Source organism: Vanessa atalanta, chromosome 3 (assembly GCF_905147765.1).
Source record: "Vanessa atalanta chromosome 3, ilVanAtal1.2, whole genome shotgun sequence".
NCBI classification, from domain to species: Eukaryota; Metazoa; Arthropoda; class Insecta; order Lepidoptera; family Nymphalidae; genus Vanessa; species Vanessa atalanta.
Genome location: NC_061873.1, coordinates 13,580,488 through 13,607,126, shown reverse-complemented (window position 1 = coordinate 13,607,126; position 26,639 = coordinate 13,580,488). Strand labels below are relative to the sequence as shown.

General features: G+C 35.1%; 1 protein-coding gene across 1 annotated transcript in view; it reads left to right on the top strand.

Annotated features, from left to right (window-relative positions):
* The window catches only part of LOC125076930 (laminin subunit alpha-1), a 160,402-nt gene that overhangs the window by 70,782 nt on the left and 62,981 nt on the right, over positions 1 to 26,639 (top strand). The window contains exons 5-19 of the mRNA XM_047688668.1: positions 1,443 to 1,706; positions 3,429 to 3,593; positions 3,822 to 4,004; positions 4,236 to 4,341; positions 4,556 to 4,758; positions 5,258 to 5,398; positions 5,743 to 5,850; positions 6,035 to 6,197; positions 6,509 to 6,696; positions 7,003 to 7,198; positions 7,756 to 7,844; positions 8,572 to 8,711; positions 9,120 to 9,267; positions 9,340 to 9,499; positions 9,698 to 9,859. Coding sequence (XP_047544624.1) covers positions 1,443 to 1,706; positions 3,429 to 3,593; positions 3,822 to 4,004; positions 4,236 to 4,341; positions 4,556 to 4,758; positions 5,258 to 5,398; positions 5,743 to 5,850; positions 6,035 to 6,197; positions 6,509 to 6,696; positions 7,003 to 7,198; positions 7,756 to 7,844; positions 8,572 to 8,711; positions 9,120 to 9,267; positions 9,340 to 9,499; positions 9,698 to 9,859 — 2,416 coding nt within the window. The remainder of the gene's footprint in view (positions 1 to 1,442; positions 1,707 to 3,428; positions 3,594 to 3,821; positions 4,005 to 4,235; positions 4,342 to 4,555; positions 4,759 to 5,257; positions 5,399 to 5,742; positions 5,851 to 6,034; positions 6,198 to 6,508; positions 6,697 to 7,002; positions 7,199 to 7,755; positions 7,845 to 8,571; positions 8,712 to 9,119; positions 9,268 to 9,339; positions 9,500 to 9,697; positions 9,860 to 26,639) is intronic.

Genomic DNA, 26,639 nt, shown 5'->3' with positions numbered 1-26,639 from the left:
TTTAAATCATTTGACATAAAAAACGGGCCACCATCCTCGGGATTGAGATTCTATGTGCCTTATTTACTTACATTTTGACTTAACCTAACCATAACGCAACAATACTAAGCATCACTGCTTGGCCGTAGAATATTTCATATATTCTGAGATTGGTTGCTACCTACCCATACGGGCTGGCACAAAGAACACGAAGTAAATACTCATCCAGGTCGTTAAAGATTTGTAGATTAAAAAAATTAAACAAAAGAACCAACAAATTCTCAGCTATCAGCAGTCCCCAGACTGAAGTGGCGACTGGTATATCGTCAGTCGCTATAGTTTTATTTATTTAACATTGTTCCCACAGCAAAGCGCGCCTTCTCTTGCGTTAATAGCGGTTCCACGATCAGAACTAATTGCCTGAAAGTGTGAGCTACTGTTTTCTTGTCCGTTTTGTTTGAACTCTTAATGGCTGCTCTGGCGCCCTCCGTTTCTATATGGAATGTTTTAAGCGGTTGAATGAATGAATGAGATAAACGCCATAGTTTTAGTTTTATTATATGGTTTATTGTGTGATGGGAGTTTTTATTTGTCTTTTTATTTTATGTATTGATCAGATCAGGTCATGTTTTGTCAGGAAAGTTTTTTCTTTATGTATTCGTTACACATTTTGTAGATAGATATATGATAAGATATAATATTGTGGATTTTTTAAGTGATTTGAATAACCTGTAAGGGGCAAAGATTGAACGTTTCGAGCGTATCCGGTTATTGTCGCTGGAATTATGAAATATAAAATAGAACATAATTAAATAATAATTTTACGAAATTGCCTTAATTGTCATTTAATTAGTGGAATATAGTAACTGAATGTTTTCGGCAGGTTTGGTTAAGTAAAATATCTAGTCCAAATTGGAGTCTATATATATAAAATAAATAGACTTCAATTTGGACTAAATAATTACATGGTTATTTTTATTTCTAACAGTATTTAAAACGGGATGTTTACCATGTTTTCTTTATTTTTATTTGGTGAAGCTCGATATTTCGACATTATCTACGAATGTCTCGTGAACAAGACAGTTAGTAAATAATTTTAATCTTTAGAATGATGATTTTAAAATAATCATAAGATTTACTAACAGTATTTAAAACGGGATATTTACCATGTTTTTTATTATTATTTGGTGAAGCTCGATATTTCGACATTATCTTGTCAATGACAATGTCTTGTTCAAGTAGAATAATGTTTTAAATACTGTTAGCAATAAAAATAACCAGGTTAATTTAAAATCATAAGATTTGTCTGCTTGTTTGTGTAAAATATACATTGGTTATGATGTTTTTTTAATAAGAAATCAATATTATTTTCAAAATGATAAATTTGTCAAAAGTAAAATATAACGTACACTTAAAGTTACTGAGTTTTAACAAAATTAACACATTATTCTCCTCTTTTCCAGAAAATGGAGCTTCTTCACGTTATCATAAAATCTGGCCCATCTCCGCGTCCCCTGGCCTGGTCTCTCGAAGTTTCTTCAACGGAAAATGGTGACGATTGGCGGATGGTCCGAGCGTTCGGTGACCGGGACCACTGTCGTAAATTATGGGACCTTAGACCCGAAAGACGAAGGAGAAAGGCAAGAGGCGTGAAGAGGTCAAGTCGGGCGGAGAAGCCGTCTTGTTCAACGCAGTTTATCAACTCTAAGCCACTTGAAAACGGAGAGGTCAGTAAAAGTCAAATAAATAGAGGATCAAAAATATTGTGAGTTATATTGAGTTGTATGCTTAGTTTCTTGTCAATTTTTCAGAGAAACTTCACAAGATTTACGCCAAACTTTTTTAAATTACGATCCAAATGTGCTTGTAAAAGTCTTCTGAATCATGTATGCATATAGTTTATGATATTTGTAGGCGGGCGCTTAAATGGTCTACCTGATAGTAAGTGGTCACCATAGTCCATAGGCATTGGGCGCTATAAAATATATAAACTACTTCTTAAAACACCTATGCGCCAATAACCTTGGGAACTAGTCGTTTTGTTCCCTCACTAACCTTTCAAACCTGATGGTAGAATATGTGATGAGTGGGTGGTACCTACCCTTTGGATTTTCATTGTAATTATATATACGAATAACAAGCAAAAGTTAAAACAACCTTTTTAAACACCATTAAATAAATATCAAAAATTTCAAGACAAACTTGTAACTTACTCTTGCCTCTAGTTCTTAATGTCCATCGGCATACATATGTTACGAACGTGTGTCGCACCAAATCTACTTGTTTGGTATTGGTTGATTTTTATCAACCACAACTCAATTAGATGAATCATTGATAAACGAAAAGACAAATAAAGAGACATGTATTTTTAATATCATTCATATTTAGATCTCGATTTTCTAAGTAATTAACGCCTAATAACATTAGGGATCTAGATTCTACTGCTGAGTGATAAATGCATTAAACGACGTGGCAGATATTCATCAGACACATACAGTTTCTTTATGTTTAATGATAATTAATTTAAATAAAAATACGGTTTAAGAAACTCGATTACTAGATTTTGTTTATTAAAGTCGAATCGGTTAAGATAATATAATAAATGTTCTTAACTTGAAGTAAAAAGCAAGTAGCCTGTAACATACCAGTGCCGGACTAAGACATCGTGTACCTTTGAGAATATGTTTTGGAATTGATTTGACCAAGCTGCTCCAAAGTGACGAATTATAAAAATTGACAAATATTTTTTTAAACACGAAAAATTATTAGTGGTGGTTTGGTTTTGAAGCCGCTATTATCGGTTAAGATGCACGCGTCCTAACCACTGTGACATCTCGGCTATCTATACTTAACGTGGTAGTTAATTGTGTGATAGATATCATAAAAGTGGTGTTCGGGAGTTTACGTTATCAACAACCATGTTGATATGAATCATTGATTGTGAGTCATTTTATGTTATAGTACTTTTTAAGAGTTAATGATACATAGTAAACTTATTTTATTAAAAAAGATAACATATAGATTCATATCTTGTGACATTACATACCACCTACCTTTCACTCTTGCTGCCTTCCAGAGAGTTAGAGAGAGAGTCAAAATGGGGTTTGCCCCCAGTTGACCTGGGAGGAGGTTTTTTGTCGAAAAATTGGATAGCAACCCGGAATCTGAAAGTTGGAAGTGTTTCCGAGCATGTAAAGTCGTGCACAATAATATGTCCTACGTAGTTTCAAGTCCTTTTGGACATCACGCAATAACCCACGGGGGTGGAGGGCGGAACTATGAAAATCAAAATTATTAATTTGGTCTTGTATTGAATAATAATTTTTCGCGTAATTTAAAAACTTATTTTTTGGATGATGTGACCAATGTTAATAGAATATTATATTTCTATCACATTATGTGTTGCATGAAATATATATAGATGATAATATTCTACCTATCTGTTATAGATGCATGTCGGTATAGGCGAAGGTGTGCCGGCGAGACGTGTGCGTGTATCATTCCGATCTGCGCATGCGTCGTCTCGACACAGCTACTACACCGTGCGGGAACTGACCCTCGCCGCCAGATGCTTGTGTCATGGACATGCAAAACATTGCACTGTTGATCAAAAGGTATGGAATCCAGTTTTAATTTGGAAACAAATATTTTATCTAATAGTAATTATACAATCAAATTAACGGCCTGTAAATGACTGTTGGGCTCTCAAGGTCTCCTCTTCCAGGAGAAGGTTTAAAGATTATTCCACCACGTTACTCTATGATGGTTTGTATACACTTTTGGTAGAATTTCGAAAAAAAATTGCACTATTTACATATAGATGACATTTAAAATGATTACAGAATGTCAAATGCGATTGTGTCCATGGCACGTGTGGCGCGCACTGCCAGCGTTGTTGCTCCGGAGGCGCGTGGCACCCTCGAGAGCCCTGTGACCAACTGACAGATAGAACTGATTGCTCATGTGGAGAACGAGGTGCCTGCTCGTTTGATGACACTGGTGCTATATTGTGTGTGAATTGCACGGTGAGTACAGCTGTAGTTATTTATTTAGATACGTCATTTAAACAATGATTTTACTTTGTCATTATGTTATACTAGAAAAGAAAAAAGTAAGTAAATAAAATGGAGCACGTGCATTTTATAAAATGTAATAAAATAAATATATTTAAGTTTTTTATGCGTAGTAAACCTACGAACTTTAATATCTATAAGTTAGATTCAATTACCTTGAAAATGAAATTTATTTATTTACAGGATAACCGAGCGGGCCCACTATGCGATCGCTGTCTGGTGGGATATTACAACATCCTACCAGACGATCCTTGCAAGCCATGCAAATGCGATTCAGAAGGTTCTAACGGTAAGAACATTACTTAAAGGCTTATATTAATAAAACATGTTTCTATACCTAACACTTTTTTTAAGTATGTGACCACAGGTTTTGAATGCAAATTCTTATGAGAAATATCGACAAGAATCTCAATGAATTCTAAAGTCAAGCTGAACGTCAAGATGATACTGATTTAGATTTTTTCAAAATAAATGCTTCAACAATTAATGTTCTAATTTTTCAGGATCTTGTAAGTGGGATAGAAAGCACCATCGAGTAATCTGCTCCTGTAACCAAGGATTCAAAGGCGCTCAGTGTGATACTTGTGAGGATCCAACTGCTACGTTTCCCAACTGTTTGGTAGAAGTGACTACCGTGGGTTGCAAGTGTGACCCTCGCGGAATTGTCGATCCAAGCCGAGTGTGTGATGAAGTTTGCGAATGCAAGGTAATATGCTTATGTAACTTTGTAAAGAAAAAAGTAAAGTCACAGGCAAACTCCTGGACCCCTCTGCCATTGAATGTGAGATTTTCATCAGACACATCAGTTTCCTAAGTATGTTGTTCTTGGTCTACGAGCACGAGCTGCATTACAGAGATACATTACGTGCACGAAGAGTCAGTCCCAACTATCCTGGGTTAATGTTAATGTTGATATTCTAGCCACTGGAACATTTCAATCGAAAGGAATAGAATAAAAATACATTTATTAAATGATAATAAATTATCTGGTAAAGCAATTTAGTCTTGCATTGACGATAATAATATAACACAAAAACTGCTTTTTGTTATTTTTATCGTAGATTTTTTTTCTGATTCACCGAAATAATAACGAATTTCTAATGATGCTGATTCAAAAGTGGACTATAATAAGTATCAGTTTCAAGCATTTTCTGGCAATAATTGATTGAAAGACCAATTTTGAAGAAGAAGTCGGTGTGTTCCAGGCAAATGTGATAGGTGAGCGTTGCGACACTTGTGCCGCGGGGCATTTTGGACTGAGCGCATCGCTTGGTGCTGGCTGCGCGCCTTGCTACTGTTCCCATGTTGCTTCGCACTGTACCGCCGACCCTAGCGAAGGAAAGGATGTAAGTGTGTGTTGTTTACTTGTACCTTGAACCAAACTTGAACCAAAATCACAGTGAGTATAATATCTCCTACGAGCTTAAATTTAATTAATAAATGTTATACTAAATTAATTTAATTGAAAATGGCAATTCTGTCCTAAACAAAGGCAAGAAAGATTAGTCTCTTGGCACTACATAATACATAATTAAGATTACGAACATAAAGCATATTTGTATTTTAAAAGTTCCAAGGAATGACATTTTCGTCAAAATTCCTATAAAAATGATGCATGGACAGCTGAAGCCATGTTACTATCTGGAAGAGTAAATAATAATCTTATGTTTGATATAATTTTTGAGGGCAGATGGTGTTGCCGCTGGGCGAGGCGTGGCTGATCAGCGATAATGATACATCTGAGACTGTTCTACCTTCTGTCGACGACCTGGGAAGACCTTTCCTGATAAGCTACGAGGTTTGTATATAATATATTTCTTGTCATTTGCGTTAAAATAAAAAGAGTACTATAATACATGTGTATAATATAAATGTCCTATACTTTAAAACAAGTACAATAAAAGGTCTTAAACTGATCATAATTTTATTGATCGAATCTAATTGATCGTCTTTAAAAAGAAAGTTTTTGATTTTATTTGCAGGTAGAAGGCTGGGAATCGTACTACTTCGTGTCAACGCTACTGAGCGGCGAAAATTCGGCGGCGTACGGTGGAGCATTACATGCTGCGGTGGCGTGGGGCGTCGCGCGCGGGGACTCGGGCGGCAGTGCCTCGCGCGCCCCCGACTACGTGCTGCTCGCTAATGGTATTATGGCCCACAATTATCTAAACTTAAGTATCTACATTTTTAAAGTAATTACATGTAATTGTCCCACTGCTGGGGTAATTATTTCTTACCTCGTGGGATGAGGATGTGTTGAGGGTTTTGTCCTCAAAGATGCTCCAATGGGACCTATGGATAATGGACAAGTGGCAGATTTTATGCTAACAAGTCCATGATCCATATCTTCTTTTTTCACTCCTAATTTTATTTTTTACTGTGGTACAATAAAAAGTATTTGTTTTATTCTCTAGTAACTTTTTATATTATTGATAATAATCAAAATAATTTTGCAGATGGCACTAAAATCTCATATGGTAACTCAAGCTATGAGATACCAGGATTAATAGAATTGAAGGCACCACTGGTAGAAGGCGGATGGTACTCCGGATCAGAATATGTATCTCGTAACCAATTTCTGGACGTTCTCAGCGATCTCAAGGCTATCATGATACGAGCGCATTTTCACTTCGATCAAGACGAAGTAAGTTAGCCATGATTTTAGTGACGTATCTTTTTGCCCTCATTACCACAGCTTCGGATTTATGCAAATTGGCATTGAAAATGTAAAGTGACTGTGATTATTTTTTATGCGAAAAAATCAGGGGACGGAAAAATGTTTACGAGTATAATATAGTTTGGTTTTATATTTGCCAAACGCTAAGTTGTTCTGAATTCTTCTAACTAACTAATAATGCTAAAATTAACACGATTACAAATATTTTAGGTATATTTAGTATAATCACGATTAAGGTCTTACGTTAAATTAAAGCATATTGGTATTTCTTAGGTTCGCCTAGAAAGAGTTGATATAAAAGGCGCCCCCGCTGGTGCGCGCGAAATATGCTCGTGTCCGCCGGGCTACCAGGGCGCGCAGTGTACGCGGTGCGCGCCGACGCACGTCCGCCTGGCGCGCGCTCGAGGCTCCGCGCCCGCTTTTGAGTGCGTGCCCTGCGCCTGCAACATGCACGCGGGTTGTGATTCCGGTATTACTTATTATAAAATCATTATATTTATAAATAGATTTATTTTATTCGGATCAAATATAAGCCATTAATAATAATAACATTACTTTGAAGAAAATGGGATACCGTATGATGGTATATATGTAAGGTTAGAATTGAAAATGTGCAAAGTATTAAAGTGACAGTTCCATGATATATTTACTTGAACTAGTGGTTTGCACGTAACTTAACCGGTTTCTTCTAAGTATTTCTAAGTATTACTCGTACTTTTAGGCACATACATATCTTATTTTTCCTCCATTTACAATAAAGTAAAGTGTACGACGTTATTATACGTGTTAGTAGAGGTGTGTACCGTTGCCGTTGGTGAAGTGGCTACATATAAGGCCGCAAATCCCAGATCAGGCCGACTGTAATGTATTGGGTTATTCTGTGAAAAACTTTCCGTTCGTATGGGATTTGCGTTCCCATCGTATTAAAAAGTGTCTCTGTGTTTTCGGACATACTTGTGCACTATAATGGGCCGCCTCCTTATAAGTAATTATCAGATATATTAATCATTGATATCGGTTTGCCAGTGGACGGTCCGTGTGGGCCGTGTCAACACAATACTACAGGGCCGCACTGTGAGAGATGTCTTCCTGGACACTACGGAAATCCTGTTCAGGTTAGTCAAATGTCAAATGTTAGCCATGATTACTCGTTATTTTATGTTAATTACACACAACTAATACATGATGTCCAGAAAAAAATGCCTTTTAAATATTTTTTTGTGTTAACACAGTACATACAGGTATGGCACAATATAAGAGTGTATAAAAATATACTTAATACAAACTCAAACTCAAATTCCTTTATTCAATATAGAAGCATTACACTTTCTTATTGATGGTCAAATTAAACACTACCACCGGTTTGGAAAAAGGAACACCCTGACCTGAGGAGAACCTGCGAAAGAAACTCAGCGGGTCTTTTTTTTCGTCAAATTAATTATATACATAATTGTATATGAATAGAAACAGCCAGGAGGCGATCGTTTCATTCCCAAGGTGTGCTATCAAGCATAAACTCACTAATTGTATAATAACCTTTCGCACACAAGCGTTCCTTAACAAAAATTTTTAAATTTGGCAACAGAAGCATTTTGAACGCTTTCTGGAAAACAAAACCGTGAAGTGAGTCTTTGTTGATTTGCATACACGTAGTGAAGTTAGTCGTAGATGATTTGAGAAAAAGAGTAACTATCAACTTTTTCGGCGGTTATGCTTCTTAACATTTATTTTACATCGTGAAACAGTGGTAGCTTTGCATTAATTCAAAAGCAATTGCAAAAGTTATTTTTGAAAAATATTTTTTATTAATATCGTAGTTAAGTGTATTATTGTGTATGTCAGGGTGCGTGCAAGCCTTGTGCGTGTCCACTGTACGAGGCCTCAAACAACTTTAGCCCGAACTGCGCGCTTGCATCGGCGGAAGGCGACGAGTTCGTCTGCACACAATGCCCAGACGGGTACTCTGGTGACCACTGCGAAGTGTGAGTGAGAACACGAGTTCTATAAAAACCTTACACATATCGAATGGCTTGTATCATAATTAATAATTGGAGAGGAGATATTGAGAGAGATCTGGAAACTGGTATATTAGCTCCTAGACTTATTAGTAACCCAATAAAAATTTTTTTTTTTTGTATATAGTTTATTCTGAATAGCAGCCGCAGATTGAGAAAGTAGCCATTTTTACTTCCCGTACCCTGGATAGTAAATTAATCTGTAGGTGCTGAGTCTAGATTATCAGTGAAAAGCGGTAAAAAATTCACGTTAACACTCATTTGTAAACCATAGTATCTCATGCTCATTTTTAAAAAACAGAAGAAGTTCACAATTCTAAAGAGTTGCATGGACAATTAGTTTGTATACGATTACAAAAGAGGATTGCTCTTCAGCTGTGACTCCGGCTACTGGGGCTCGCCAAGTACTCTGGGTGGTTCATGCGTACCATGTGAGTGCGGTGGAGGCCCGTGCCATGCAAGTACCGGTCGCTGTCTCGTGTGTCCTCCTCACAGCGAGGGTGAACGATGCGATCAGTGCCAGGTAAGTTACTTTAAAAGATTATATATTTTATAAATTGTTTTGGAAAGTATCTTGAACATGTTGTGTCAACAGGAAGGTTACTGGGCAGGCGGAGGTGAGAATAGTTCCTGCGTGCCATGTGCATGTGGAAGTGGTGCATTATCACGTGCGTGTGATCCACGCACAGGTCAGTGCACGTGTGCCCCCGGCTGGACCGGGCACGCCTGCGACACGTGTGCAGAGGGACATGGAGGTTAGTTATGACATATATCTGAGATAACTTACTTTTGTATAAAGAAGTTTTATTTTAAAACGTGACCGAGAGATTAAGTGTACTAGCTACTTCTACTACGAGGTACTAAATAAGAAGAAATTGTATGACAAATGACCAGTAGTGTCAATGTATAGAGTGAGTTATTCATATAGTGACTTCTCCCTGTATACTGTTCAGGCGTGGACGAAGGCTGCCCTCCGTGCGCATGTGGCACAGCGGCGTTAACGCGTGCTTGCTCAGCGGCGACGGGGCGCTGCGAGTGCGCGCCGGGCGCCGCGCCGCCGCACTGCCACACATGCCTGTCCGAACACTACGCGCTACAGAGCACAGGGTGCTTTGGTAAGTAAGCTGTAATGCATTAAAAATAACGTTTGATTGTTAATAATTATTACCATGTTCGAAGTGAAAGAAAGTGCAAGTACCACGACCATAAGTGAAAGAAAAGTATTACAGGTCAAAAGGCTTATATAAAAATATAGGTAATAAAATATCAAGACTAAAACATGCGTTTTATGAAACATAATATAATTACCTAAAATAATATAATATATAACATGCAACGATAAGCAGTGATAAGTGAGGTAACACAATATGAATAAAGCCCAATGAGCAATATTTTCTGTGAAATAAATTGCTCTTTAATTTTGCGTAGGCGTAATAAATACATATACCTACTAATACTCGGCTTGGATTATTATGACCCTTGGTGAAAATTTATAAATTCTACAAATCAATTCATATTTCTCCAGTAACTTTAACGTCACGTATCATGACACGACTTCAAAGAAAATGGACAAACCAACAAAAAAAATTGAATAAATGTTCGTATCACTCATGCGGGAAATACAAAGAAACATTAGTTTTTATTGTGAAACATCTATGGGGCGCTTAAAGCGTCATTTACACAAGAGAATTTCTCGAATGCGAGCGTCGAAACATCATAAGCGATTATCCTATGCGAGAGCTCTCCCTTAGATTCTGTTCAGTGGTTATTTATATTATAATAAAACTCGTACCATTTAAGCGATACTAGGATCGAGTGTCAAAGGAGATAATCTCTCTTCTTCAATTGCTTAGACTGGTAAGTATTCGTATATACACGTATACGTGTCTCAGCTTGACTTAACACTGCTTAGTTGTGATTCACAATTATTCATGCGAGGCTCAAACAAATCGGTCTGCACTATTACTGTATTAGTACTAGTTTTGTTATGAGAATCGCCATTAACCGTGACCTACATTTTCGACAACGAAGGTCTATAAAAATTTTATACTTAAATAAGTATTTTGTACCAAAAATCTAGTTTTGTACTAATCGCGATATAAACATTTTTCACCTAAGAAATCAATATGGGTCGAGACATTTCGCTAAACGAACTTGTGACACTGATACAAATCACAGTTGTGATGTTTCCGCACGGCACATTCATCGGTAACACCCAATCGAGCAAGGTAAACGACCTATCCTTTTAATCTGCGGTTGACATAAGGACCGACTAAACTTAGCTACGGCAAGTAAAATAGTGTCACCAAAAGGCAAATCGGCTAGCCCTAAAAATCTGCCAAATTATTTAAATATTCCATGAAGTTAACACATTAAACAATGCATACTTTATTGATACGAAATAGTAAAATTATTTTTAGTACTTAAGGACATAAAAGGCAAGCGAATTGTAATAATAATAGTAGCCTTTAATATTTTTATAACAGGATTAAGGCGTAACTGACTCAAATGTAAATTTTATTTTTTTAGTATATCAATAAGTAAGTATGTACTATATTATCATTAGTAAACAATCTTAAATTTGTAATACTGTTTGGTGATAAACACATTCTGGCACATCAACTTATAATTTATATTTATAATAAATGCATATTATAGTAGAGAAAAGAGAGATTTTCAACTTTCCTAGCCGACAAAAAACAACAAACAACAAGAATTTTTCTTTTTATTTTTGTTCTTATTGTACCTATATGAAGCCGGGCTGTTATTATATATAACTACCCGGCCATATACTATATACGTTAAGAAAACATATTTAGAGCACTGCATTGGTCAACTGGCTAGCTAGCTATCCTATAAGATACCTCGCTTTGAAAATCGGATTAAATAAAAATGTACAACCGAACAACACTTCCTTTTTTATATATTTAATAAAGTTTATCTGTAAAGTATTATCGAACGCTGTGTATTTTCAATCGAGCGATTGAACACGTGCGTGCGGTTCGATAACTTCAAAGAGTCGCTGCGGTTTCATAAACATATTTTCGAGTGTACCTACAGTGGAATATACAATAACGTATCACGTAAGTTTATGTTTTCTGAAGGATGTGGTGAGAACAGTTCGTTACTCGACTACGGCGAAGCGAAAATTTGAGTTATAATTTCACCTGCATCATGATTGCCTGTTAAGTATACTTTAAAAGACCCGCTGAGTTTCTTTCGCCGATTCTTCTCAGGTCAGGGTGTTTTCTTTTCCGAACCGTTGGTAGTGTTTCATTTGACTATAAATAAGTAAGTGTAATGGATAAATGTAATATTAAACAATTGATGTTACAATCGTAGAAATATTGAAATTATAGTTTTATATATTTATAAATATAACTCTGATTTGCAATTTGGGGATCAATGTACTCTTAACTAAACTACGAGTATCCGCACCAGCTGCGACCGCGCAGATTGCCTTTGATGATATACCACGTAAATATACGAAGTATTTCCAGAGGTTAATTAATTATAATTATTGCAACACTTTAGTTGAATTTCAGTAATAAATAACGTTATTCGTTACAGTCCGTGATTATCTTAGTAATTTTATGAATATTCGTGTGTAACGTCAAACGAAATGTGATATTTTTTTATGTCAAATAAGTAGACGAACCGGCTAATAGGCACCTGATGGTCACCACGACCCACAAATATTAATCATTACTCATATCACCAATGCGCCACTAATCTTGGGACTCAAAACCCTAGTTCCTGTAGTTACACTGGCTCAGTCACCCTTTAACTGGAACACATCCACACTAAGTATCGCTGTTTGGCAGTAGAATGTATGATGAGTAGGTGGTACCTACCTAGGAGGGCTTGCACAACGCCCTACTACCAGTAAAAGATCTAATTAAAGTGATTGATTAAAACTCTTCATTACCCTGTATATCGTAGGCGTAATTGAAGCTGGTCGGACTGATGAGTAGTCGACTCATGGCTGTGTAGAAACAGTTTATTGATACAAATATCTTGAATTGCGAATATGCCTATTTCTATCTGCAGGCGATTGTTGTTATTATCGAATATATATCGTTTTTGTTTTTGTCTGAATAAATTAGTATTCTTTGCAAAAAATCCTAGTAACAGGCCGGAGTCTGATAATAAGATGTATGTTAAAACCCGTGCTACATAAAATAACTAAAGCCGTTGGTCATGCGCCTGAATTATTTCTAGTCCTGTCGGATTTGCCATCCCATCAAATTATGAGAGGAAGTAAAGGGAAGTAAGGAAGTACACCTGTGTTGGCGCTCACATTGGTGCACTATAATATTATGTCCTGTTTAGTTGACTTGGTCTCCCTTGAGATTGGCCGTTGGCATCGTTGGTCCTAATCGGCCAGGAACATCTTCATCATTCTTTAAATAGCTACACAAACAACAGATTTTTTGAAAGTCGGTTGTGTAAATAAATAATTATATCGGAGTGCGATTGAGCCGTCGTCGCGTGCGCACGTTTTGCTATATTTACCGCAGACCGTCCCGGCGGGCGCAGGCGTCGCTCAGTCTGCAACTATTTATGACGTTGATATATGCACGCTACATGTATCAAAAGCAGTATATTAATTGCTAAATTAATTAAAAAACGATCCTACTAATATTACTTTTTTAAAGCGGTTTGTGTTATTTTATAAGTCAATCTTGGAAACTAAAATGTTATGACCTTTGTGGTTACGGCTCCCTGAGTCTTCAGATCGGAAAACAACAATACTAAGTATTTTTTGTAGGTTTTGGGGTAGAACATCTGATGAGTCGCTGGTACCCACTCAGTCGGACTTGCACGAAGCCCTACCATCAATTACACTATGTTTCAATTTCAAAGAATAATAACGAAAACACCATTGGTTAGAGTGTAACACTAATGAATATCAATTTAGATATTCCAGATATATTCAGTCCAGAATATCTATAAGCTTGCTTAGACACGACAGCTTAAATCCTAATGCTAAATTATCTGCGAAATGTTCTGACTAAAGTTCACCATTGTTACGCGTATCAATCTGCTTGTAAAACTAAGTCCAGCTATAGTCAAAGCCGCATTAGTATGTGTAAGACCACAGAACAAGTGAACCGGCTAGACGGATGTGAAATGTTAATACCGTAGTTATAATGCTATCACTGCCTCGACTGGACTGTTTCATTTGTTTAGAATCCATTTAACTTATAAAAAATTAAATGTCCCACTTCTTGGCAAAGGCCTCCTCAACCTTTGGAGGCGAGGGTTTGGAGCTTAGTTCACCACGCTTTTATTGGTAGAAATGGTAGAAGTTTGTGCAAGCCCGTCTGGGTACCAACCACTCATCAGATAATCTACCGATAAACAACAGTACTCAGTACTGTTGTGTTCCGGTTTGAAGATTGAGTGAGCCAGTGAAACTACAGGCACAAGGGACATAAAATCTTAGTTCCCAAGATTGGCGGCACATAGGCGATGTAAGGAATGGTTAATATTTCTTTTAGCGTCAGTGTCCAGCGCCAGTGTGGGCGGGCCCATATGCCATATGTCCGCCAACCTATACCAGAAAAAAATCGGTACAGTTTTAGCCCAGGTAACTATCAGTTGAGCATTAGCACTTATTAACCCATATATCACTGGACATTATTATGGGGTAGTATTTATATTGAATTGCGCCTCAACATAGTTTTTCATGTTTTTATTATTATGGAATTATAAAAATATAGTAATGTTACCAATACCACATCTACTGATCGTTTCGCTAAGGTAGCACGCGTGTGGGTACATGATTGTTATTTGGAGCAAGAACGAGTTACAAAGAAGCTTAGATGCGTTCAGACACATAACATTGCTTAACCTGGTTAACCATTACATTGGTTAACCTGGTAAATAGTGTATTCAAAAATTAAGGATCTCTAGATTTGTACATACATAAGATTATATACTGTATTTTATAACAGCTGATATATAATGTACTTTGTCATTAGAATTTCAAAAAAATAATTGCAAATAAACACAAGTGTATTTTTGGCGCTAGGAACACAACATCTTAGCGATTTAAAGATTGTTATATTTCTTATTACGTCAATGTCTATGAGCGGTGGTGACCACTTACCAACAGGTGGCCAGCTTGCTTGTCCACCTATTTATATGACAAATACCATCACAGATTTCCTTCGTACCCTCATGCTATTTTTAGTTTAAGTTTTCTATTTTGACTAGATTATACAATCATACACTTTAATACTACAACTTAATTCTTTGTATTATTGAACTCAAAATAAAGCAATGTAAAATATAATACAAATATACTTAATTAAAAATAACAGTAAATACAAGGACCATAGAAAGTAATTGTACAAACGTTGGTCCTATTTCTAAAAAGGAATTTCTTAAAAACAACCTTAGGATAAATGAAATCGTACGATAAAATCCAGCTAAGTTTGTACCAAAGTAATGAGAACGTTAAGTAAATGTAGTATGTGATGTAAAAACGGACACATGAAAGCATGGATCCCATGACAGCCAACCAACGCCACGCCAACTTCCTACTAGGTGGTTCAAATTAAACTAAGTTGTATTTTACCTTTTTGCATACTCCTTGCTTGCTCGGAGCACGCTTAGAGGCATTTATAAAACGTTTAAGTTAAGTGCTCTTCATACTGTTCGTCTTCAGGGCAGTAATCTGGTTTGTGCTCGTAAATCCTGACTCACGCCGCCTCCTGATTCTTACGTGATGTTGCAATTGAAATAATCAAATCTAATTGTCTGCGTTAGAATCTCCGCCTGTTTTTGGAATAACGTTTTTTGTGAGCGAATTTTCGTCTAGTGAACGAAAGACGAATTTCGTCAGGCGATTTTTCTGCTTTGTGAAATGTTTTTCGATTTCGATCTAGTGTTTTCCTTTGCCCGCAGAAATATCAGTAAAATAATCTGATATGAAATAAATGTGTAAAAAAATAAGACAAGTATTAATCTGTAAAATCTAAATAATTACATTAATAAAGTTCAGATGGTTTATATGTATGTATGTGTCCAAAATATGTACAAATTCATCTTTTTTTTGGTACACTGGCACTTACATCTTACGCAGAATCCAAGAAATTCTATAATAGTTACTTTTTCTCATAAATGTTTCCACACTTAATTAAAACGAATTCATAATCTTGAATTAATTTAAATTGTAAATAAAACAGATTCATTGTTCTCATTGCACCAATCGTTACAATAAATTCTTTATATTATGAGATCATGTGCGGCCTTCACGTACTTGCGACGTTGTAGGTAATAAGAACAGTAATTACATCGCTCTACTAGCATTGGTTCACATGTGTAGTGCAGCAGGGTTATTCTGTAAAACAAACTTGATACATGATACTCTACTCCATTTTAAATACTGTAATACGCAATTTTGATACATGACGTATTAATTTTAATAATGGCCCAATTACAGTCTAACCAAATATTGTGGATTAAAACCTGGACACCACTGAATTTGGTGTGATAAATTTATGGGAATTTCGTACTTATAGAGATCCTAATGAGGAAATCTGTGTCTAAAGTGATATATGTCATGATTCAATTTGCCACATGTGTACACCAACCTTCTGGGAGACTTTAGTCCAGTCGTGAGACTTTTACAAGCTTATTTATCATAATGAGTTATATGCTTCTGCCATATGGCAGCCACTGAAAATTAGTGCTTAGGTCTCATCCTAAACATCAAGCTTAGTGGTCAGCTCTTGTCTTCGGTGGAAATTGGTTTCAAAGTTTATATTTTTTTATAAAATTACATATTTTTAATTTTTAACCGTCTGCAAATTATTTGTTTACATTTTTCTATGTAGATTTATTCCTTAAATTTCTACTAAAATATGGAATAATGATCTTTGTTATCCTTCTGACCCATTTCGGCCAGTCTTAAGAGATCAAACACGGGACCACGGTTTTGTATGTTTTTCCAGTTACTTGCACATTTTCAACTTCCTAGCTTCACGATCGAGTTTTATGTCGAATTTAGAGTTTGTTCTTATAGAATATCCAAAGGCTATAAAACGGTTGACTAGGCTGAATGGAGCAATTATAAAAAGTATTTCCTGACCCGCTCTATATCTAACTTAAAAGAGAAATATCTGATTCAATTTTGCAACAGAGTATTATTTTTCAACGTGTCATGAATCATTTTTTTTCTAGTAGAACATTAACTTACAATTTATTATTATGTTTTATTTTATTGAAAAATTTCTATGAAGAAGCTGTTTGACACGCATTTGAATGTTATATTGACAATACGTGTTAAACTAAAAGTTTTCATCGATAATACGATTGGTATATTATTAACCCTTTGTAGTCTCGTTATAAAGTTACTAGTTTATACTTGTTCCTAATGTTAACATGTACGTCACAATTTCTTTAAAAATCGTTAACGTTTTTGCGTAAATACATAACGTTATCAAAAATATATTGAGAAGCTTCAGTCATTATTTTAAATTATTTTAAAACTTCTCTACTCTTATATGTAAATCTGTGGTTTGGTACTCTGCTCAACATGGTACAACTACAAACAAAAATTTGAGCACATGAAACCACACAGTTTGGTGGATTTGACTCTGTTAATTTATGTTAAATCCAAGAATTTTATTACACTGGACAATCTGGGTTTCACGATTTGTTTCATCATGAAAATTAACGTTGGCAATATAATAAACCAAGTACATTGGCAACGTCACCAGCAGTTTAGCAACCAAATAACCTATATCTGTTAAACATATAACTGCTGTTACAAAGTAACAAGCATATTATATTAAAGTAACATATTTATAAATCGCAGTTAAATCTAACGACGTGTAATAATATTTAATGCTCATCATCTCGCAAGTTTAGTGTGACATAAGTTACCAAAATTAGAAATTTATATATTTCAACATGATACTAAATATTTATTTAACTGCCAATGTAATATGATGTTCAAAATAGTCTTTTTATAAAAGTGATTACGTGGGATTACTTCGAAGTAAATGAATGCTTTATTTTATATATAATCGCTAATTATGATTAAATAATTTTGATACACTTTTGTGTATTTTTAAAACTTTAAAGATATAGACGGTTGAAGCCGCGAGCAAGACCATAAGATACATTCAATATAAACTTAAAAATAAATTACCTCTTAGTGTGTGCGTGACGTCAAATCCTCTCAATGAGAGAAGGATAGCCCTGAAGACTTATCCTCCAATGAAATTAAAAATATAGCAGCAGTAGGCTTTGGGCAAGTCTAGTTCCACCTTCTCATCATACACTCAGCTAAACAGCTATACGTTTTATCATTGTGTTTCGGTTAGAAGTGAGCCAGTGTAAATACAGGCAAGACGCAACATCTTAGTTTCCATGCGTATTGGTTATCACCAAAATGATTGATATTTCTTACAAATACTATGTATTATTTAGTATATGTCTTTGGGCTGTTGGTACCACTTACCATCCACCTACTCATTTGACATAGAAATTAAATAAATAAAACGAATCTCGAAATTTAATACCACGTTAAAGAAGTAATATATTATAGTGACTATGATGGCGATAATGATCTTCCAGTTTAATGAACAATAAATAGTTTTCAAACATCATTAAACATGGAGTATTTTTGTACAATATCGTTTCAAAAAAATAAAAACCCATTACCGTAAATGCCTGAATTTATTCTTCAAATAAAAACGTGCAATATCAAATAAAATCTCTTAAAGTAAACCTAACGAAAAAAACAAAATAGTTTGCAAACAAAATGCAATATCCTAATATTTTAAATATATATTAATGTTATTAATTTCAGTTAAAAAACACTTTCAACAGAACAAACATAGTATATAACAATATATGTATGCTATAAATTTTATCTTGTTATATTAAGTATACAAACCGGTTATCCTTAGAACTGATATTCATTACGAAGTTTCGACAAGACTTCTCATTGTGGATCACCAAAAATAACTACCTTGAGATGTCATCTCACGGCTTATCGTGTTGCAGTGACGTAACCCGAAACACAGCATCCGTGTATGGATTTTGTTTTAACGTCTCGATATGTTTGGATAAAATATGTTCCAGCTGATAGAGGAAAAATAGCTTATTCGAGTGTGCTGGTTCATATCGTATCGATTGAATACCTACCATGGGTTATGAATGTATATTATACCGAGAACAACTGCCAAGAAGTTCAATAGTAACTGTTTTTTATAAATTATATTACACGTATTAGAGACATACAATTAAAAATTCGAATTCGGGCCACTCCTTGCTTTTTATCGTACATTTTAATTTGAGTTAAATAGTCGATAAAAAGCATGTAGATTGAATATGTTTTTTTAACACCAGATCCGAATTCGAAGCTTGGCGTTACAATACGACAATGATTAGATCTAGGAATACTTTTATTAACCTATCGTCCAATATATATTATTACTAGCTGATTCAGATTCTACTATAACTTATTAATTCTGTATTTAGGCATAGGCAGCTTTTGTGATATAAAGTCATTGGTGGGAGCGGCATCCGAGTGACGGCGGAATAGTAGCATGCACGAGGACCGCGCGTTACTGGACAGTATTTGGACATTGCAACGTGACCTTATTATTATTTATTATATAATTCTAAAATAAAACCACAAGTTATAAGCCTAAGTTACTCCTTATAACATCAGCTATCTACCAGTGAAAGTCCAGTCAAAATAAGTCCAGCCGTTCCAGAGATTAGTCGGAACAAACATACACACAGATAGACAAAAAATTTAAAAAATGTTATTTTGATGTATGTACCTCTATACATGTGAATTTAGTAAAAAACGGTTATTTTAATGTTACAAACAGACACTCCAATTTTATTATATGTATATAGATTCACGCATTCACGCATAATAAATAAACTTGCAGGTTATAACGAAGAATTTGAAAGGGGAATTATTTTACCGATCATTCGATTTCAATGCTATCGATAGTATACAAAAACCATTACTTTTGACCTAAACTATCGATAGTCCAACACTATCGATACTATCGTATCTATATAGTGTAAATAGTACTCTGTCTGTCTGTTACGATTTCAAGGCCGAACCATAATTGCTTCAAACAAAATATGGTATGAAGCAAACATAAACCTCGAGGCTCAAAATAGGCTTTTTTGTACCTAACAATAATAATTTATCAAACGTAGCCTCTTAAGAGTTTCTAACCAATTAAATATATGCATTAATTAAAATTCCGAATCAAATTTAGTTTCTGATTACATAATCGAAATAATTCGTGATCTCTAAGCAAAGCAAAAAGTGGTCGGACTCGTATAATTTGCAAAGTAACTTCCTAGCACATTTTTCACTGAGATTTTTAGTATTACATTGTGATCGAAATGTCAGAACACGTGGTCTTAAGCAAGGTCGTCTATACAAATACTAGCACCACGACTTTTCATATGCCTAAGCCGTATTTATTATACACTAGCTGAGCCTGCGGCTTCGTTTGCGTGGAATTCAGTGAAACTAAGATTACTTAGATATATATGTGGTCAAAAACAAGCAGTTCAGTGGTATATGGTCTGTAATAAATAACATGACATGACATAACCGCTAAGTTTCTTTCGCCGGTTCTTCTCAGCTCAAGGTATATTCATTTAATTTACAATCATACAAGTACAAGTAATCAATACAAGTAAGTGTGATTCTATATTAAGTAGATTATTTTAAGTGCACATACATTTTGTTTTTTTTTTTTTATACTATTAATTGCAAGGTATTATATATTAAACCTTATGAACTATTATTATTTTTATTGTTTTCGAATTATTTGTATTAATTTTGCGTTCGCCATATAAAAAAAAATAAAGAAAAAATATATTAATTTGAAAACAATTCCTGTATAATTTTAAAATAATATTTCGTGGAATAACTTTATCCTGGGAGCACATTATTATATGCGTTAAAACATACTATGATTTACAGCGACAGCTCAAAATTATCTTTGAAATTACAACCATGAAGTCCCTACTCATTATAGACTCGGTACGTACACGGAGACCATAATATTATTTGCTAACATAGTTTTATGTCGTGCGAATTTGTGCTTTATACTAAGGACTTAAGGGTGGTGTATCAGGTGTGTGTCGTCGACCACCCGTGCGCTTATCACTGCTATCAGCTATCTCGTGGATCCACTGTGACCTAATTAGTGGACGAAGCTGCTGATGACTGGCCTCTAATGTTCCGCTTAACATAACAGAAGCATCAATCATTACAGAAATCCAAGTATGATATTTGTTTATTTAGGATCCGGGGCTACAGCCCTCGGGGCCTTCGAAATAGAGTTTTTTTAACGACTTCAATATAATATTTATAATAATTTTAAATCATATTTAATATTTATCAATATCTATCGTCACAATTATATTTAATAAAAATAATTATATTTATTCATTAATTAATTTTTTTACGTTATTACTATTTACTAACTCTTTTCATTTTTTATTGAATTTATTTTGTTGTTATTAACGATCAATAATATTACTGAAATATTTATCGCTTTATTTAATCCAGTTAGTAGTTAATCTCTATTAGTTTTGTATTATAAAGTTATTTTAGTAAAAAAAATATACCTGTTTACTGTACTTAAAAACGCATGTTGTGGTCGTCTTAAAGAGTCGCACACTTTATATTAAGTATAAATATGTATTTATAAACAATATCCTATGATCCTAAATAAATAAATATATGATTAATTTGGAAAATAATTAGTTCGAGTCCTTCGTCGGTTGGCTTCCAGACTTCTAAATCCGAAACGATATTGTTTCGCTTATTTTATATGTGACATAAGACATTTTTAATATTGTCAGTGTCAATTAGTCGTGATATTTCACACGTCGTATTATTAAATATGTCACTGTAATTCTGCAAGGGCGGTAGTATATATTAAATTAAACACATTGTTAATTGTGGAAGAACTATAGTCATACATAAGCAACGAACTTGGGATAGGAGGGCTGTGTGCAAAACATACAGCCATTGAGTAGACTTGAAGATATTTTTTTATAAAGGTTATATTAATTAGGGTCACTTGGCTTGTGACTAGGGCTAGTTCCGAAAATTTTCTTGTTAAATTAAAATCATAGGGTTTTCCTGTAATTGCGCACAGATTCGAATCACTGTTTAGCAAGACGGTCGCTAAAAAAGTGTTCGTGTGAAAGCCAGATGATCATAAACAATGTACCTATATTGATCTTATTATTTGCCTATTTAGGAACTTTATTCTTGTAACGGAACCAGGATAAAGGAAGGTAATCTATAGTTAATATATGTATATATGTATATGTAATCTTCATTAAAACACATGCAGAGTTGTAATCAATGAATACAATTATATTTTTAAATAGCGATATTCATATTTTCGCTTGAACCGTTGCCCCAATTCAGGCTGCGTAACGGTTTCCCGGATATAACTCGTGTATAAAACGAGTTTGTAACATAATCGTCAATCGGAGCAAGTTGAAAAAGCGCATTTTTAGCATCCCAGGGCTGAAGCCCGGAGCCCTAAGCTCGGGCAGTGAATGAGCCCGAGAGGCTCGGGTACCACAGTCGGCGCGTTAGAGTCGGCGCGCACGCACGCACACCGCCCGTCGAACCTCGTCTCATTACAGACGCCGGCATTACAATCCCAGTCCCCATTCAGAGCGATCCATTCAACAAATTTGAATAAAGAATACCTCGACAAATCAAGTTCTGTTACGAGACAAAAAAAAAAAAACAATTCCTCCCGCTCATTTGAATATTATCAGGCTTTACGAAATTAATTGTCGGTGATAAAATGTGAATATCAATCAGTGCGCGGACGGTAATCGATCAATATAGTTCAGTGCGATGGCGGCTAGATAAGTGGCAGCATGCGTTGGTGTGTGGTGGTTCTGGCGGTAGTGGTGGTGGCGGAGGCGGCAGGCGTGCGAAGATGCGCAGGGCGACTCGCTAGGGAGCGTCTGAAAGCCGCGGAGAAGATCCGGGACAAGAGGTTTTATCTCCTGTGCTGCGCTCCCGCGTGCGCGCCGCCGCGTCGCGTCAGACCCTCGCCGACCACAAGGAAGTACCAACCTTTCCATAAAACGTGGTACGGCTTGAAACACGGTACGGTATTGGTAGTACTATTTACGACCATTCAGAACATAATATTTTAACCAGTTAAACAATTAAATTAAACGACCAAACCCATTATTAACTAATTAGGCAAAAACAACAGAGATTAATCTTTATACAATTAAAATAACACAAATATTACCTACATATTCGCATAAAATTTCATTTAAGAGCGCCTATAAAAACACGCTGTCATTAATTCGTTTATTTAAAGCCTTAAAAATTAAAGACTAAATGATTATTATTGATAATAGCATATTTTTTATAAGCTACACGTTTCGCGGTTCGGCTACAATTATAAATTTTAGAATAATGAATCATCGTACTATATTAGATATATATTAAAAAAAACACGTCATTAAGCTTAGTATTAGTAAAAGCCTCCAATATCTTGGCTAAGGACTCCTCTATATCGGAGGAACGTTACGAGTAATTTCTACCAGGCTGGTCCAATACGGAAGGCGAATATATGTACGTATGGCAGATGATCATCCAAAATATGCAGGTTTTCTCACGACATTTTCCGTCACTACCGAACACGATATAGTAATAACCACAAATTAAGATTGTATTGTCAGTATATCATATCTAAATTAGATAAAGTCTGATCGATTTTGGCTGCGGCGATAAACCTCACGGGAGACCAGCCATTTACGCAGGACATATTATGGCGGACAAGCCTGTACGCAAATCCAATACGACCGGAAAGAGTTCAGGCGCAGGACCAACGGCTTTACGCGCTTTCTAAGGCACGGTAAAACACACGATTAATATCCAGAATCCGGGCTGTTATTGAGAATGTTTCGACTGCAAAATAACAATTCTTTATTAGCCGGACTGGGGCTTGAACACAGGACCTCGGGATCTCTGTGCTTATTTTTAGCCAATAGAAGTCTAGTCTAGTCTAGACGACAGACAAATATCTAAATTTTACAAGCTATCTGGCACGGTTCAATCCGTGTCAAGCGTTACTATTCAAGCCCCATAGATCATAGCGATATATTATACAGTGTTACTCTACTCAATAAATACTCAATAAACCCGAGTTTTAAAAACGTTAAAAGTTATATATATATATATATATTTTGAAAGTCTTAAGTCATAAAAGTTCGTGCTATTTTCAGTATGAAGCACTAGACCAGAACTGAATATAAACAATTGAATAATAGTCTGTATGTATATATGTAAAGCAGCCGTAATCTACATTTGTTTAGTTTTAAAATAAGCCATTTTTTTTAACAAAGTAATAAAACTAATATGAGCAATAAAGATGAAAGTATTTGTGAACGAAATATTCTGTACCTGCAGGAGGATATTCCCTCGCAAGAATCTTTATTTTACAACATATTAATGTAAAGCTACTAGTTAAAGACTTTCTAGTTGACTAGTTAAAGTCTTTAGTCTAGAGAACTTAGTTTAATGGGAAATAATAAGAAATAAACCAAAGGCTACAGATGTTACTTATGCTCTAAAATGCGCCACAAAACGGACTTCATGAGATGGGAAGAGGATCTAATCGAAATAGCAAGTCCACGCCAAAGTAGTCCATGAGAGAGAAAAGTGGAACTATTTGGTTTCCCTTGTACGAGGATAAACTGTTGGAGGGTTCTTGCTAAAACAATTAAAACTACCAACAAATATTAAAGAAAACCGATAAAAAACAATTAAAATAAGTAGTAAGACGTAACAGATAAAAATGGAACAAATATATAACAAATGATGGAAAGAAAGGCATAAAACTTTGAAGTTACTCTTTTTATTAGTCTATGAAGAAATACTCTACCCTTTTATTATCTATTTAGTCTATTAACTAACTACTACACCAGATTTAACATCGTATTCAATAAAAATATAACCTTTGAAAGTACCGGTTCGGTAAATTAAAAAGTATATTTAATGAAAACAACACTCTTATCCGTATAAAATTTTGTCGACTTTTATGATGTATATATTCATAAACATTAATAATATATTTAAAAATATAGACCGACAACAGGACGATCTAAAAATTATAGATATGAAACGAATTAGACACGACTGTACTTATACATGTTTTTTCCAATGTTAAAGTTGTTTAATAAAATATTCATAATTTAAAAATAATGTCGAATTCACGACCCGTCCGAAATCCAGACCGCGACCTTTGTGAACGAGATCAGATCACAGGTTATCTAGACTGAAGTGCGTTGACCCGTAGACTTGCGCCGCTGCCAAAACTCTCCATTCACAAAACACTGACATCTCAGATAACAGAACAGCGAATTCTATAGAAATGCTATATATCTCATACTGCCATTATTGATCAGAAAAATGTGTTCGTTTGAAAACACTTATCATTCCGATCTTAAGTGTTTGTTTGTTTGAATACACTAGTCCGATGGAAAAAAAATCTTCGTGCGTTTAATAGCCCATTTATTGATATTTATAGACTTTACTCAATACATTTCGATCCATAGAGTCGAAGCAGTAATGTTTTAATCAAAAATTATTCAGTATACAAGCGTTACATTGAATATCAATAAACAAATCACCATCGGTTCGGAAAAAATCTCCTCGAACCCGAGAAGAACCGGCGAAAGAATAAAGCGGATTTTTTTTAAAATATAATAAGTGATAATTAATACTAAATTCTAATACATTTTTAATGAAAATATTTATAGCAAATTATCATGATCTAACCAGTAGGATACCTTGGTAACTTTACTTAATAATACGTACTACACTACAAACTTAATTCTGACTAACAAACGAACAATTCCATCCAATTATGATAAAATACAGATACGCATCTCTGCCAATCATAATAAAGACGGTAGTTACTCTAACGACGTTTGTTAAATAAATCCATAATAAAATATACTTGCTTCCTGTTTGCAAAGATTTCGCTGTCATTATTTGAGCAGTTTTGATATTTTTGACTACCTTCTCAATCTGGTGACTAGCTTAAAAGGTTGGTAATGACAAGGTCCTTATTTCTATACCCGGGCCTATAATAAAGACTTGGTAATGTTCACTCTTCCATGCACGCACGCTGTCTGTCTGCGTCTGAAATTTTCCAGTCTTGATAGTTCTGCGGTCTGACAGAATTATAAAATAAAAATGTATATTGGTATCGTCTTAAAGAAGTACTTTGGAAGGGCGATTAACGATTTATGCACACACGAAGTTTTTTTTTTTTATAATAATAAATATTGGACAACATCACATACATTACTCTGATCCCAATGTAAGTAGCTAAAGCACTTGTGTTATGGAAAATCAGAAGTAACGACGGTACCACAAACACCCAGACCCAAGACAATATAGAAAACTATTGAACTTTTTCTACATCGACTCGGCCGGGAATCGAACCCGGGACCTCGGAGTGGCGTACCTATGAAAACCGGTGTACACACTACTCGACCACGGAGGTCGTCATTAGTTATAAACAATATATTTAAATGTAAGTTGTCGCCGGCGGTTTAGCTCGCGATTTTGGAGTTGAATGTCATGTTTAGTTATTAAAAAAGTATTCTACTTCCTTTCTTAATTCAAACTTGCCTAATACCAAATTTCATCAAATTCAGCTCAGTGGTTTAGCCGTGAAAGAGTAAGATAGTATCAGCATCGTTAACAATAAGGTTATCAATCAAATAGTTATATTTACTATGCCTTGAGTTTGAAACAGCTTACCAAATAAGTCGAACAATATTTGACACAAAAATAACATATCACATCAACTTTAAAGAACCAAT